General features: G+C 39.3%; 4 protein-coding genes across 5 annotated transcripts; 2 read left to right on the forward strand and 2 right to left on the reverse strand.

The window, feature by feature from the left end:
• Nucleotides 1-4: 4 nt before the first annotated feature.
• LOC130506296 (SWI/SNF complex subunit SWI3C-like) lies at nt 5-3,206 on the forward strand (the record flags this gene model as incomplete). The annotated part of the gene is made up of 8 exons (XM_057000923.1): nt 5-182; nt 541-1,070; nt 1,150-1,507; nt 1,599-1,672; nt 1,831-1,916; nt 2,027-2,094; nt 2,191-2,375; nt 2,472-3,206. Coding segments are annotated over 8 exons (2,052 nt in total), but the record flags the coding sequence as incomplete, so codon positions are not given.
• A 41-nt stretch (nt 3,207-3,247) lies between these two features.
• On the reverse strand, nt 3,248-6,144 carry LOC130506297 (replication factor C subunit 4-like). The gene is made up of 12 exons (XM_057000924.1): nt 5,911-6,144; nt 5,724-5,802; nt 5,510-5,589; nt 4,987-5,109; nt 4,798-4,867; nt 4,650-4,723; nt 4,387-4,507; nt 4,243-4,305; nt 4,085-4,144; nt 3,855-3,980; nt 3,685-3,771; nt 3,248-3,495 (listed from the first exon to the last, which is right to left on the reverse strand). Exons 1-12 carry the CDS (start codon nt 5,952-5,954, stop codon nt 3,403-3,405), a joined length of 1,020 nt encoding a protein of 339 aa, XP_056856904.1. The 5' UTR covers nt 5,955-6,144; the 3' UTR covers nt 3,248-3,402.
• Nucleotides 6,145-7,215: 1,071 nt separating this feature from the next.
• Nucleotides 7,216-8,591, reverse strand: LOC130506298 (uncharacterized). 2 transcript variants are annotated; one of them, XM_057000926.1, is made up of 5 exons: nt 8,505-8,591; nt 8,212-8,389; nt 8,005-8,056; nt 7,556-7,622; nt 7,216-7,420 (listed from the first exon to the last, which is right to left on the reverse strand). In XM_057000926.1, exons 2-5 carry the CDS (start codon nt 8,365-8,367, stop codon nt 7,330-7,332), a joined length of 366 nt encoding a protein of 121 aa, XP_056856906.1. In that variant the 5' UTR covers nt 8,368-8,389; nt 8,505-8,591; the 3' UTR covers nt 7,216-7,329. The 2 variants fall into 2 exon arrangements, with proteins under 2 accessions (XP_056856906.1, XP_056856905.1); XM_057000925.1 differs by having other exon boundaries at nt 8,212-8,377; nt 8,505-8,575.
• Nucleotides 8,592-8,758: 167 nt separating this feature from the next.
• On the forward strand, nt 8,759-12,397 carry LOC130506299 (protein translocase subunit SECA2, chloroplastic-like; the record flags this gene model as incomplete). Its single annotated transcript, XM_057000927.1, has 17 exons — nt 8,759-9,086; nt 9,245-9,379; nt 9,481-9,550; nt 9,674-9,738; nt 9,817-9,937; nt 10,106-10,197; nt 10,290-10,355; nt 10,451-10,515; nt 10,579-10,666; nt 10,841-10,906; nt 11,001-11,116; nt 11,282-11,372; nt 11,486-11,569; nt 11,652-11,744; nt 11,855-11,950; nt 12,058-12,143; nt 12,331-12,397. Coding segments are annotated over exons 1-17 (1,593 nt in total), but the record flags the coding sequence as incomplete, so codon positions are not given.
• Nucleotides 12,398-12,403: the final 6 nt, after the last annotated feature.

Raw genomic sequence — 12,403 nt, forward strand, 5'->3', positions numbered from 1 at the left:
GCAGTTGCAGGCGTTGTCTACTGTACCTGCTGACTCTTTGTTGGGGTTTGATACTGAGAGGAGTGAATGTGATGGAGCTGCTACTGCGGCTTCTTATGTTATCTCTCCGCCTTCTATTATGGAAGGAGAAGGTGTTGTTAAACGGTTTGGGGATAAAGTTCATGTCTTGCCTATGCATTCAGGTTTCCTTTTTATTCTCCTTCAGCTCATGATTTTGCATATATAAATTGAAGACATTTATAGAGACTTATTGTCCTAAATTCATAAGTTCATGTCTGATTCCTGGTTTATGTTACTCTGGCTTTGAGCAGTCCAGTCTTATGTGTCTTGTGTTATGCTTCGTGGTTTAGGTTACTCTCGTCTGGAGCAGTCTTATGTAGCTTATGTTATGTTGCACCTTGAATGGATTATGCAAAGTGATTATGTTCTTCTAAATTTCACTTAGGCTATGTTCATGTAGTCTTGTAGCTCAGATGTATGTATAATTATCTCCCTGCTAGTCTTTTATTTTTCTAATCATTTTTGTTTCTATTTGAGCAGATTGGTTTGCACCAAACACAGTTGATCGCCTTGAAAGGCAAGTGGTGCCACAGTATTTCTCAGGAAAATCGCCAAACCATACACCAGAGAGTTATATACAGTTCAGGAACGCCCTTGTTTCGAAATATTTGGATAACCCGGAGAAGACACTGACGATTTCTGATTGCCGAGGATTGGTACATGGTGTTGACGCTGAAGATCTTGCAAGAGTTTTCCGTTTTCTTGATCACTGGGGGATAATCAATTACTGTGCCGCTCCCCAGTGTCATCCTGGGCCTTCTAGGGGTGTATCTGATGTCAGGGAGGATACAAATGGTGAGGTCCATGTTCCGTCTGCTGCTTTGACATCTATTGATAGTTTGATCAAGTTTGACAAGCCCATCTGTAGACACAAGGCAGATGAATCCTTGCCATGTTTGGATGTTGACCTCCCTGATTGGGACATCAGGATTCGTGAACACTTATGTGATAACCATTGCTACCATTGTTCTCGACCGCTTCCAACTGTGTACTTCCAATCACAAAAGAAGGTTCCTATCCTACTTCCTCTACCTACTGCTTTTTGTGTTTCATTATCTGTTACTGATCCTTATCATCTCTACTTTCCAGGAGGATGTACTCTTATGCTCTAATTGTTTTCACGATGCAAGATTTGTTGTTGGACATTCTTGTATTGACTTTGTAAGAGTGGATACAAGCAAAGATTTCAGGGACCAAGATGGAGAGAATTGGAGTGATCAAGAAACTCTCTTGCTTCTTGAAGCTGTGGAGCTCTACAATGAAAACTGGGTTCAGATTGCGGACCATGTCGGTTCCAAATCAAAAGCTCAATGCATTCTTCATTTTCTTCGGTTACCTGTGGAGGATGGTCTTTTGGATAATGTTGAGCTTCCAGGTGTTACTGATCCGGAAAACCCTACAAATGGACATGACCACAGAGGAACAGATTCAAATGGGGCTTTACCTGGTGATTCTGTTTACTTCCTCTCAGACTGTGAATTATTCGCCGTGGTTATGCTCTTTGACATGCCTTTCTCATTGTCGACTTGCTTTTGCAGGAACTTCAGAGCAAGGTTCTGGCACTGAGATCAATCTTCCTTTTGTGAAGTCTCCGAATCCGGTTATGGCATTGGTATGTGTATTTTTTTCTGCTGCAGAATTCATATACACATAACTTTTTTTGTGATGAATCGATTGCTCTGAAACCTATATTGTGTGCAAAATTGAGAGTGGGAAAAATGGTGCTCTGTTAGTCTGGAATATGATGATACTGATACCGAAACATGTTAGGTTGCATTTTTGGCATCAGCTGTTGGACCTAGAGTTGCTGCGTCCTGTGCCCACGAGTGCCTCACGGTTCTATCTACGGATGATAGGTTAGTGTATCTCGTGGTCACCATCCATTTTCTTAGTCTTTGTTGTAGCTTTCATTCATTTTCTTTGTTATACATCTATATACTATTCTGAATCTTATCAATCTATCAAGGTTGAAATCTGATGGCTTGCAAGGAAAAGAACCTAGCTTGCTTGATAGAGCAAATCAGCAGCTAGATGGTACGGCATTGTTGCTTGATTGTGTTCTTTACAGTAATTTTTTGGCTCCTTTGGTTTAACCTAATTGTCAATACCTATCTCCTTTGATGGTAAAAGATAACTCGGGAGCACAGAAAACATCCTGTCAAAACGGAGCAGAAGCACCGACTCCACTGCCACAGGACAAGGTCATGGCTGCTTTTAGAGCCGGTCTATCAGCTGCATCAACAAAAGCAAAATTGTTTGCTGATCATGAGGAACGCGAGATTCAAAGGCTTTCTGCAAATATTGTAAATCACCAGGTATATTAGCAGAACATAGTTGCTGTTGATAATTTAAATCTTTGGTTGATTTGTTTATTGCTGATGTGAGTAAACAACTTCCTAATCATCTCACAGTTGAAGAGGATGGAGCTGAAGCTAAAGCAGTTTGCAGAAATAGAAACGTTGTTGATGAAAGAATGCGAACAAGTAGAGAAGACTCGTCAGAGATTTGCCGCAGAACGAGCACGTATGCTGTCAGCAAGATTTGGATCAACACCTGGAGGAATCAATCCACAGGCTAATAATAGTAATAATCTCCAAGGCATGTCTCTATCCACAGGTGGTGGTGGTAACAACATCAATACTCTCCTGCAGCAACAACTACATCAGCAACAGCAAGTTTCAGCTGGCTCTTCTCAACCAAGCATGATCCCAGGGTTTAGCAACAACCCACAAGTTCATGCCCAGATGCAGTTCATGGCACGCCAACAACAACAACAACAACAACAAGCGTTCTCCTTTGGGCCGAGATTGCCTCTTAATGCAATACAGACGAATGCAGGATCAACGGCTTCACCGAATGTCATGTTTGGCAACAACCAAGTTAATAACCCTGCAGGTGCATCCATCAACCAGCCTTCGTTTAGTCACCCGATGGTTAGGTCTTCCACGGGTTCTGGATCCGGGTCTGGCTTAGGCTTAAACTAAGACCCATGTCTTTAGCTTATGTAGCCTATCAGAGTTTTCAAAATTATTTTGAGCCAAGTTATTGCTTTGAGACCTTAGTGTTGTTATAAGTTGAGTGTCTGCATGTAGGTATCATTAACTTTCTGAAATCGTCATTGTGAATCAAAAACAGTTACAAAAATCTCTGCTCAGATTTTTTCTCTACTTGGTCATATGATCAAACATTATAAAAACCATTTCTTTTTGTCACATTTAATAATAATAGCTCGACAAGTGCCATTGTGACAATTCATAAGGTAGAGATACGTTGCAAACTCAACACTAGCAGAACAGAAATGAAAATCAAGATGCAGAGCTTTGAATTTGGCGGTCATTTGCTTCAGAAGTCTTGAGCCATTTCTGAGAGTGCACGAATTGTATTGCTTGCTACGTCCAGAAGCTGCAGATACTCATCCGCACCATCTACAAGTCGCTGTATGCATTGAAAAGGGAACATTATGATGTGACACGCTTTGAGTCAGACTGAAACACATCTAAAAGATCCAAATGACAAATGAAAAATGTGAACTTGACTTAAAATGCTGGTTACTATTTTTCACATGAATCTTCAACTAATTCCATAGAAGGAAGGAAAAGAGAATCCAACAGAGAGAAGTCTCACCTTATCTGTTTCAGCTAGACATTTGCAGATCTTAGCCTTTTGATTGTCTGTTATGTCATCACCAGCCTCAACGACTATATCAAATAACTGAAAGGAGACTTGTATTAGACATGGTTATTACTACAGTTGCGAGACTTCAAGTGCCAAAAAAATAAAGAGGAATAGAAAACCTGATTGGTGATTTGAGATGCAGGATATCCTTCTGCGACTATGTTGTCCACTTCCTTGTTTGCAATATCGAAATCACCACTTTTGCATGCTGTAAAAAATCTCTCTACTACCTCCAGAGGAACTACCTAAACGGTCCAAAAGACATCTAAAATTAACTCTCTTGAGTGAATTTTGTTTTTAATGAAACTACTATACACTTGCGCAAAAAGTGGATTTTCATCAGCCTTACCCCAGACACATCGAGTAAATCTCTAGAAGTTATTGTTGATCCAAACAATCGAGCGCCACTCTGTTATATTCAAGGAGAAAGACTGGATTAAATTTCTTGAATCACAGTCAATTTCGTCCAGTAACAATATTTCACAGACAGTTTAGTTTCCACCTAACCTGCAGATACGTGATGGCTCTACGAAGATCACCTTGTGAGATGGAGCTCAAAGTTGAAAGACCCTATACGGAAAGTAGCTAGTATAAGCAGTTTGGACAAAGACTAAATAAAAGAAAGGCAAACCTTAAAGCATATGTACACACCTCTCCACCAAGGTTGAGACCCTCTTCATTACATATATGCAATATACGGTTACTCATGACTTCTTCAGAAAGTGGTTTGAACCTGAACTTTGCACATCTTGAAGCTAGGGGCTCTATGATCCTTGAGAAAAAAAGAAATGAAAGTTATTAAGGGCTAACTTCAGCGCTCTACAAAATGATCTTCATTGTGAATGAGTACTAGCAGCTCAATCATAAGACTCAAAGAGTCTATAAACGAAAGCAACCATAATAAAAGAGATTACCTGCTGATATAGTTACATATGAAAAAGAATCTGGTGACTTTGGAGTAAGTTTCCATTGTGCGCCTCAAGGCGTTCTGCACAATCGTTAACATAGTTCAATGGTAAACGCATTTACAAAATGTGGTAGTACATAAGATGTTCAGCGTACCTGAGCATCTTCCGTCATAGAATCAGCCTCATCTAGGATGATGATCTTAAACGATGGGCAAGGGTAACCGCTGAAATATGAAATCATGGACTTATTAGATGAAATGCACACTACACACAGAGAACCATAAACGAGAAACTTGACAATAGCCAAAAAAAAAGGAAAAGGTTATTATTTGCATAATAATACCCTTGACGGTAGTTGGAGCCAACAGCAACAGCAGCAAAATCCTTGATCTTTGTGCGAACAACATTAATCCCTCTGTCGTCACTAGCATTCAGCTCCAACACCCTAGACTTGTACAATTCAGGGCTGTAACAAAAAAAAAAAATCTTTAATTAGTTGACCAGTCATAACTGCAGATTTTAGGTTGCAAACCACAGCACAATGAAAAATCAAACCAATGACACTTTGATGATATGCAGACATTATATAAACCTCAAAATGAAGATTAAACTTAACTCTGTTGAGATACATGGAACAAATAAACAATTCAGCTTCAACGAGGAAACACTTACAAGGCCACACCACGTAAAGGCTAGTGTCTACTACTCTCACTATGAATTCAAGCAGACTAAAAAGGAAAAAGATAATATCCCAAGTTTCCACACTAGGTAGCTTAGCTAGACAGTGTATTAGAGGTCACAAGGTATCTCGTACAAGTTAAATGAATGAATCAGATATACTTCAAATCAGAGTTTGAGCATATTACCCAAATAGTTGGTGTGCGATAGCAAGTGCAGTAGTGGTCTTTCCGGTTCCTGGCGGTCCATAAAAGAGCATGTGCGGACACTGCGAACCACAGAATCAAATTAAAAACCAAAGACTTGAGAGATCCCAATTCCACATCTAGCGTTTTCGTAATCGAAATCCAGAATTTAATCAATCGAGATTACAAGCAAAGGGGGTTTCTGTGAGATTATTACGTTAGCAGTCTCGAGAGTGTTGGTGAGGACACGAACCACCTCCTCCTGATGCGCCACGTCCTTCACCTGCCTCGGCCGGCTTTAAACCCCCAAAACACAAGAAAAAAGGAGTTTGTGAGTTAAAAATTCCGATACGAGAGTTTCGTTAACGTAATCTATATAAGCAATTAGGAAGTAAAAGTCGTACTATTTCTCAACCCATGGCTGTGTGCTCTCTACAACTCGCGCCATTCCTCTCTCTCTCTTCCTTCTTTACAATAATAAAACTTCTCCGTCCGTTCTAGTGTGACTGGGAGGGAGAGACTACTTTATAACCCTTGATGACGTACTCCGGGTTTCCCTTTCCCGCTCCCGCCAAAACCCTCCAATCGGTTGAGAAGGTTTGTTTATTTAGCTTAAGGTCGGTCGTAATTAACAGTATCGGCTGTAGATTGTAAGACACTGTTAATGAAGGATAATACATCATTACTTGTTGCGGTACATCAACCGGGACATTGGTATCAAAATGATTTACATAACAGTCTCGTTAGCAATTATTCAATATGATATGCATATACATCAGCAGTCTCATACAAGTCTCTCTAACTATAGAGGCTGGGATACATCTATCTTACAGTGAAACAGCAGTTCTGTGAAAATGGATACTGTAATCATATACATATTAACATGAGATTTTCTGGTCTTCTAGTGGTGGGTGCTTATCCAGCCAGTGACAGTCATCAGCAACTCGAATCATTCTTCCTCCGCAACACCACATCACTTGGCCTGATGACCCGAGGCGCCCATGCTGGAGTCCCATCTTCGTACGAATTATGCGTCAGTTCTCCTTAAACCACACCCATCGAGCTTCACCGTGATGTGGGTTCGAGATTGGTTCTGCTGATATCCCAACGTAATCAGACGTGAATACAATACTTTTACTGACCAGACTCATGATCGGATGGTTAGTCCTCCCACCAGTCCCACTCTGGATCAGCTTCCTCAACCCTGTCACGTCCGGGTGGATCAAGAACAGCTCGAAGCTACCCGAGCCAGGGCTTTCTCTATCCGATGCAAACGGGATCCATTCCCCATCAGGTGACGACCAGCTACACATCGTGATCTCCATAGACCACCGTTTTCACCTCTCTCAGCATCCATCAAGTAGAGGTTCTTACGACCTGACCTTCCCGAACGAAACACGATTCCGCTTCCTGTCCGGAGATGGCCAAGGGAAAGCATTGTTCTACCCTTTCGTCGTTAGCCTTCTAATTTTGGGTAAGGACACAAGTAGTAGGCTAGTAACAACAAAGGTCTTACAACTTCAATTTTTTTTACTAGTATACGGATTGTATAACTATGGAATATAAAACTCAGGATTCATGGTTTTCTTAGATGACAATTACTACTCGCCATCACTTATCTGGGTTTTATAAGCCTAACTTTTAATATGGGCCTATATCTAACCATTCGTCTAAGAAGATACAACTACAAAGTCGATAAGTCAAGCATAAGTTGGGGAAAATTCTAAATTTCATAGTTCATGAAGTTCGAAGTATCTTTTGAGTCTTTTTAGAGCTAAACAAACAAGATAATCCAAATGTGCTTAGTAACCCTGTCCTCTGATTCAGTGCCTTTTAGATTTGGACTCAGCTTTGGAGAGCATGTATCCTGAGATCTTGTTCATCTCGTATAACAGGCCAGCAGAGAACAAGAAACTGCAACCAAAAAACATTCCAACAACCAAAAGCAATCACATCTTTTTCAGCGAGAGAGAGAGAGGGAGAGAGAGAGAGAGAGAGAGTTATGAAATAATAATGTTATCTCATTTAAAGGTTGAGCAGAAGTTTTACCAGGTTGTAATGCAAACTCGATGCACCGTGCTAGCAGCAACAAGAGCTATGATTTCCGCAACAATCACTGCCATCAAACAAAAATAATTATCTTTGAACTTACTGCCAACGTGAAAACAAACTTTAGGATAGGCGATCGATAATTTTCACTATGATCCTTTGCATAAGAGTATGAGATGACAAAACAAAAAACAGATCAATTAAGCCTCTTCTAATCTTATAACAAAATTCACCAGGAGACCTTTCCGAATCTGTTATATAAGAAGAAACCTAAACCTTTGGGGGCATCGTCTAAAATTTTTCAAAATCTAAAATTCTCAAACTTTTATGAACTAGACAACTGATATAGGGTAGAGTGATAACAAAAGCACTCTATATTATCAACACTAAAGCAAAGAAGATAGTCACATTTATAATTGTGTAGGGTGTACGTCAAAGACGAAACTTACCAGCACCCCAGCTACTCTTCCCACCAGAAGACTCTTGGAGATTCCCAATGAACTGCAAAAGTTAAGGGACATCGCATCGAACCAATAAGCATAATAAACACACACACTAACCACTTGATTCGAGTGTCGGAATATTCAGGACCAAAAAATCTCAAAATTTGGTGAATCGGATCAAGTATATGCAAAATATAGCTAAGTTAAACTTACAGTGAGAGAGAAGAGAAAGAGGAGGGAGCTAGTGAAGCCTCCAAGGATCGTGAACAGCTCAGAAGAAGCTAGTTTCCCTCGGTACACTTCTTGCAGCGAGAGCACCACTGTGAAGAGAAGAATAGATCCGAGCATCGATGTTCCAACTCCCGCCATTTAGATTCTCCTTTTTTAACTCCTCCGGAAAAGAAAAAAAATTGAAAGATCGTGTCAGGAAGAGCAAAAGGGTACAATTAAATCATGAAATCTTTGAATCGAATAGCTCAGTATGATCAGAGAATGTGATTGATTACCTTGAAAAAAACCCTACCAGATCGAGAAAACCTTCTTTTCTTCTCGTCACTTCCTCAGCTCCGCGGAAAAAAAAAAGAACACGATCGAGGAATAAAAAGGATTAGAAATGATAATAATAAAAAAAGAGTTAAGATGATAATTTCTAAAGTTGAGTGACGTATTGCGAGAAACTAGAATTTTCAGGGACTTAAAAACATCAAACTTTAGGCAAAGGTTATTTGAATAGGGGGGCTAACCAGCAATTTAGCGCCACCCACTCAGTGTACTGTAATAATCATATAGTTTACATATTCCGGCAAGTGTTTTTTTTTCAAACATGTTCTGATTTTCGATTCTTTCATCTATGGATGCTTGACCAACCAGTGTAACAAAGCAAACTTTGTGTGAATATGGGCACTGTTTTGAATCTAGTGAACCCTCCTAATACATGCCATCCACCTCCTCCATGCTTACTGTCTCCAAGTAATAAGTTTCCATGGACAAAACCCTTTTTACCTGGTGTTTTTCTCGCTCGGCCTGTAACTCCGATTCAGAGGTGTCATGTTGTCAGGAGAAGAAGCCGTGTCTCTGCTTCCTTAATGGTAAGGATATGCGTTAAAATTTGAGAGTACTTGTTGCACACCAACTGTTCGATCATTTGTCTCTTTTTAGTTGTTTTCTGTTGTCTCTTTCTTCTCAATGATTTTTCTGCTTATTTCTAGGTTTTTTCTTATTCGTGTGATTGGTTTACTTATTTTAGGGGAATTTGGGTCGTCTGAGGAGGAATTTACAAGATGTAACGAGCATGAACTATTGGGTTGTGCGTGACTACTATCGTCTTGTGCAATCTGTTAATGCCGTCGAACTACAGATTCAAAGTCTTTCGGATGAACAGGTTCAACTTAGTGTGTTCACTTCTTGAGACTTTTTTGTTTTTCAGTTGATATGATGATTCATTAATGTGTTATTGGTTTTTGTTTTGTTTGACCTCTGTAGCTGAAAGCTAAAACTTCAGAGTTTCGGGAAAGGTTAGCAAGAGGGGAGTCTCTAGCAGATATGCAAGCTGGTTCGTTCAAAACCTTAATTGGATTTTTACTTTAGTTTGTTTTTTACTAAGAATGATACTTGGTTTTGACAATTCTTTGTTATTGCTTTCTCTCTCATTTTTTTGTATGTTCGCATGCTCTAGAGGCGTTTGCTGTTGTTCGTGAAGCTGCAAAGAGAACGATTGGGATGCGTCATTTTGATGTGCAGGTCTGCCAATATAATACTCAAAGTCTAATCCATATAGGAGAGACTGTGAAGCATACTTATAGTTTTTGGTTTCATCAGATAATTGGTGGAGGAGTGCTTCATGATGGATCAATTGCAGAGATGAAGACAGGTGAAGGGAAAACACTAGTCTCTACATTAGCTGCATATCTTAATGCATTAACTGGCGAGGGCGTTCATGGTATGTTGTCTGCTTTCTCTCCCAAACTTGATAGTTTCTATATTTCTAGAAAGACTCGCTCCTAGTTGCCTCATCGTTCACGCACTATTGATAAGCAATTATATACCTACGGACAAAGTACCGTTTAACATGTAGCTTAAGCTGTTGGTATTGGTTTTCTGATGGCAGTGGTTACTGTGAATGATTACCTGGCCCAGCGTGATGCAGAATGGATGGGTCGTGTTCACCGCTTCTTAGGCCTTTCAGTTGGTCTCATTCAGGTAGTTTTCACATGTGCTGTTTGCATTCTATCTTCTGAGCTTCAAAGCAAGAAACTAATGGCAATTTCATGTACAACTGCTTGTACAATTAGCGAGGAATGAAAGCTGAAGAGAGAAAATTCAACTATGGCTGTGATATAACATACACCAATAACTCGGCAAGTATTTTCTTCATATCGATTCTTCTACTTGAGTTATACTTAATTGTTTTTAATGTCGCATCTCCTTTAACTAACACTTGTGCATATCTCAGGAGCTTGGATTTGATTATCTGCGAGATAACCTTACTTCAAACAGTGAACAACTTGTGATGAGATGGTAGATCCTATAAATCTTTTTACTCCTTCATTTTGTTCAGTAGTGACAGTTTATGATCTACAGGCCAAAACCATTTCACTTTGCAATCGTTGACGAAGTGGACTCAGTCCTCATCGATGAAGGGAGAAATCCTTTGCTAATAAGTGGTGAGGTAATAGAGCTCATTTTGATAAGCTTAAAAGTTGTATTCTTGGGAGATTTAGACATCTGGATCATAGTCTGAATCTTGTTAAAAATTGCCGATGCAATAGCGAAAGAAAAGCAATATCATTGGGACATAATTGTAGTGATTGATGGGGTCCTTTCTCTTGTGCTTGTACCACAGGCTAATGAAAATGCCGCACGATATCCAGTTGCTGCTAAAGTGGCTGAACTTCTCGTAAAAGATGTTGTGAGTTTGACCTTCTTCTCTTTTGTGTTATTCTATTCTGACCTCTTTTCAGGAACTGATTTTCTAAAATGATATTTGAAAATCTTGGTAATAGCATTACAAAGTTGAATTGAAAGAGAACTCAGTGGAACTCACGGAAGAAGGTATATCTCTTGCTGAAATGGCTCTTGAGACCGGTGATTTATGGGACGAAAATGATCCATGGGCCAGGTATCTTCTTGTTACTACCACTGATATTATTTATGTTCCAAATGGTAACATGAGACTTTGGCGGTTGGTCGTTAGTAGTTAGACATGGGAAGTTTTTTATTTGGCGATCATGGTTACAATATTTTTGTTAACCGTTTATTGAATTTCTTTTCCTTATTATTGCAGGTTTGTTATGAATGCTTTAAAAGCTAAAGAATTTTACAAGCGTGATGTCCAATATATTGTGAGAAATGGGAAAGCACTTATAATTAATGAGGTATAAGTAGTTCTGGCTTCAGTTGTAGTGTTTCATTTTCTAAATTGACGTGACCTAGCTATTAATTATAGGATCAAAGCTATTATCAGATTTAAGATTTCAAATATTTTCAGTTGACCGGAAGAGTTGAAGAGAAAAGGAGATGGTCGGAAGGAGTCCACCAGGCTGTGGAGGCTAAAGAAGGTCTCGAAATTCAGGTCTGTCACACAGACTCATAAGTCCTGGTTAAAGCTATGCCTCCAAAACTTCATGCTCATGAAACTAAACTCTTTGATGTAGGCTGATTCAATTGTTGTGGCCCAAATAACCTATCAGTCGCTCTTCAAACTATATCCAAAGCTCTCTGGGATGACTGGGACAGCAAAAACAGAGGTATATACATGGAGGTTTACTTTGATCAACCTCCTTAATCTGTTTTTAAGATATCATTTTCTTAACTAGACAGGGCAGTTTGAGACACTTGTTTCTACAACTTCTTGCAGGAAAAAGAGTTTTTGAAAATGTTCCAGATACCTGTTATTGAAGTTCCTACAAATTTGTCAAATATTCGAATCGATCTACCTATTCAAGCTTTTGCAGTAAGCATCAATAAAAACTTACATTTGCATTTGCATCCTTCATCTCATTTCTAAAATGTAAACTAGTTTTGCCATCTCGTTTATCCCTTTGGTATGATGTATGTTAGACTGCTCGAGGTAAATATGAATATGTTCGTCGAGAAGTTGAAGATATGTTTGGACAAGGTCGACCTGTTTTAGTAGGAACAACAAGGTAGCACCATCTGCTAAACTACTTCAGCAACTTTTAACACATAAACTAAGCCAATTTTTTAAAAAATCAAAATATATTGCATGTACTGGTGTCGGTTAAAAGTATAGATTGATGATAGGGACAATGATTTCTTTTTTAAAACAAATTTATGCTTTTCCGCTATTAACAAGTTAGCTTTATTTTGCAGTGTCGAGAATTCTGAATATTTGTCAGCATTGCTCAAAGAATGGGGTATTCCTCACAATGTCCTGAATGCGCGA

Source organism: Raphanus sativus, unplaced genomic scaffold (genome assembly GCF_000801105.2).
Source record: "Raphanus sativus cultivar WK10039 unplaced genomic scaffold, ASM80110v3 Scaffold3089, whole genome shotgun sequence".
Lineage (NCBI taxonomy): Eukaryota > Viridiplantae > Streptophyta > Magnoliopsida > Brassicales > Brassicaceae > Raphanus > Raphanus sativus.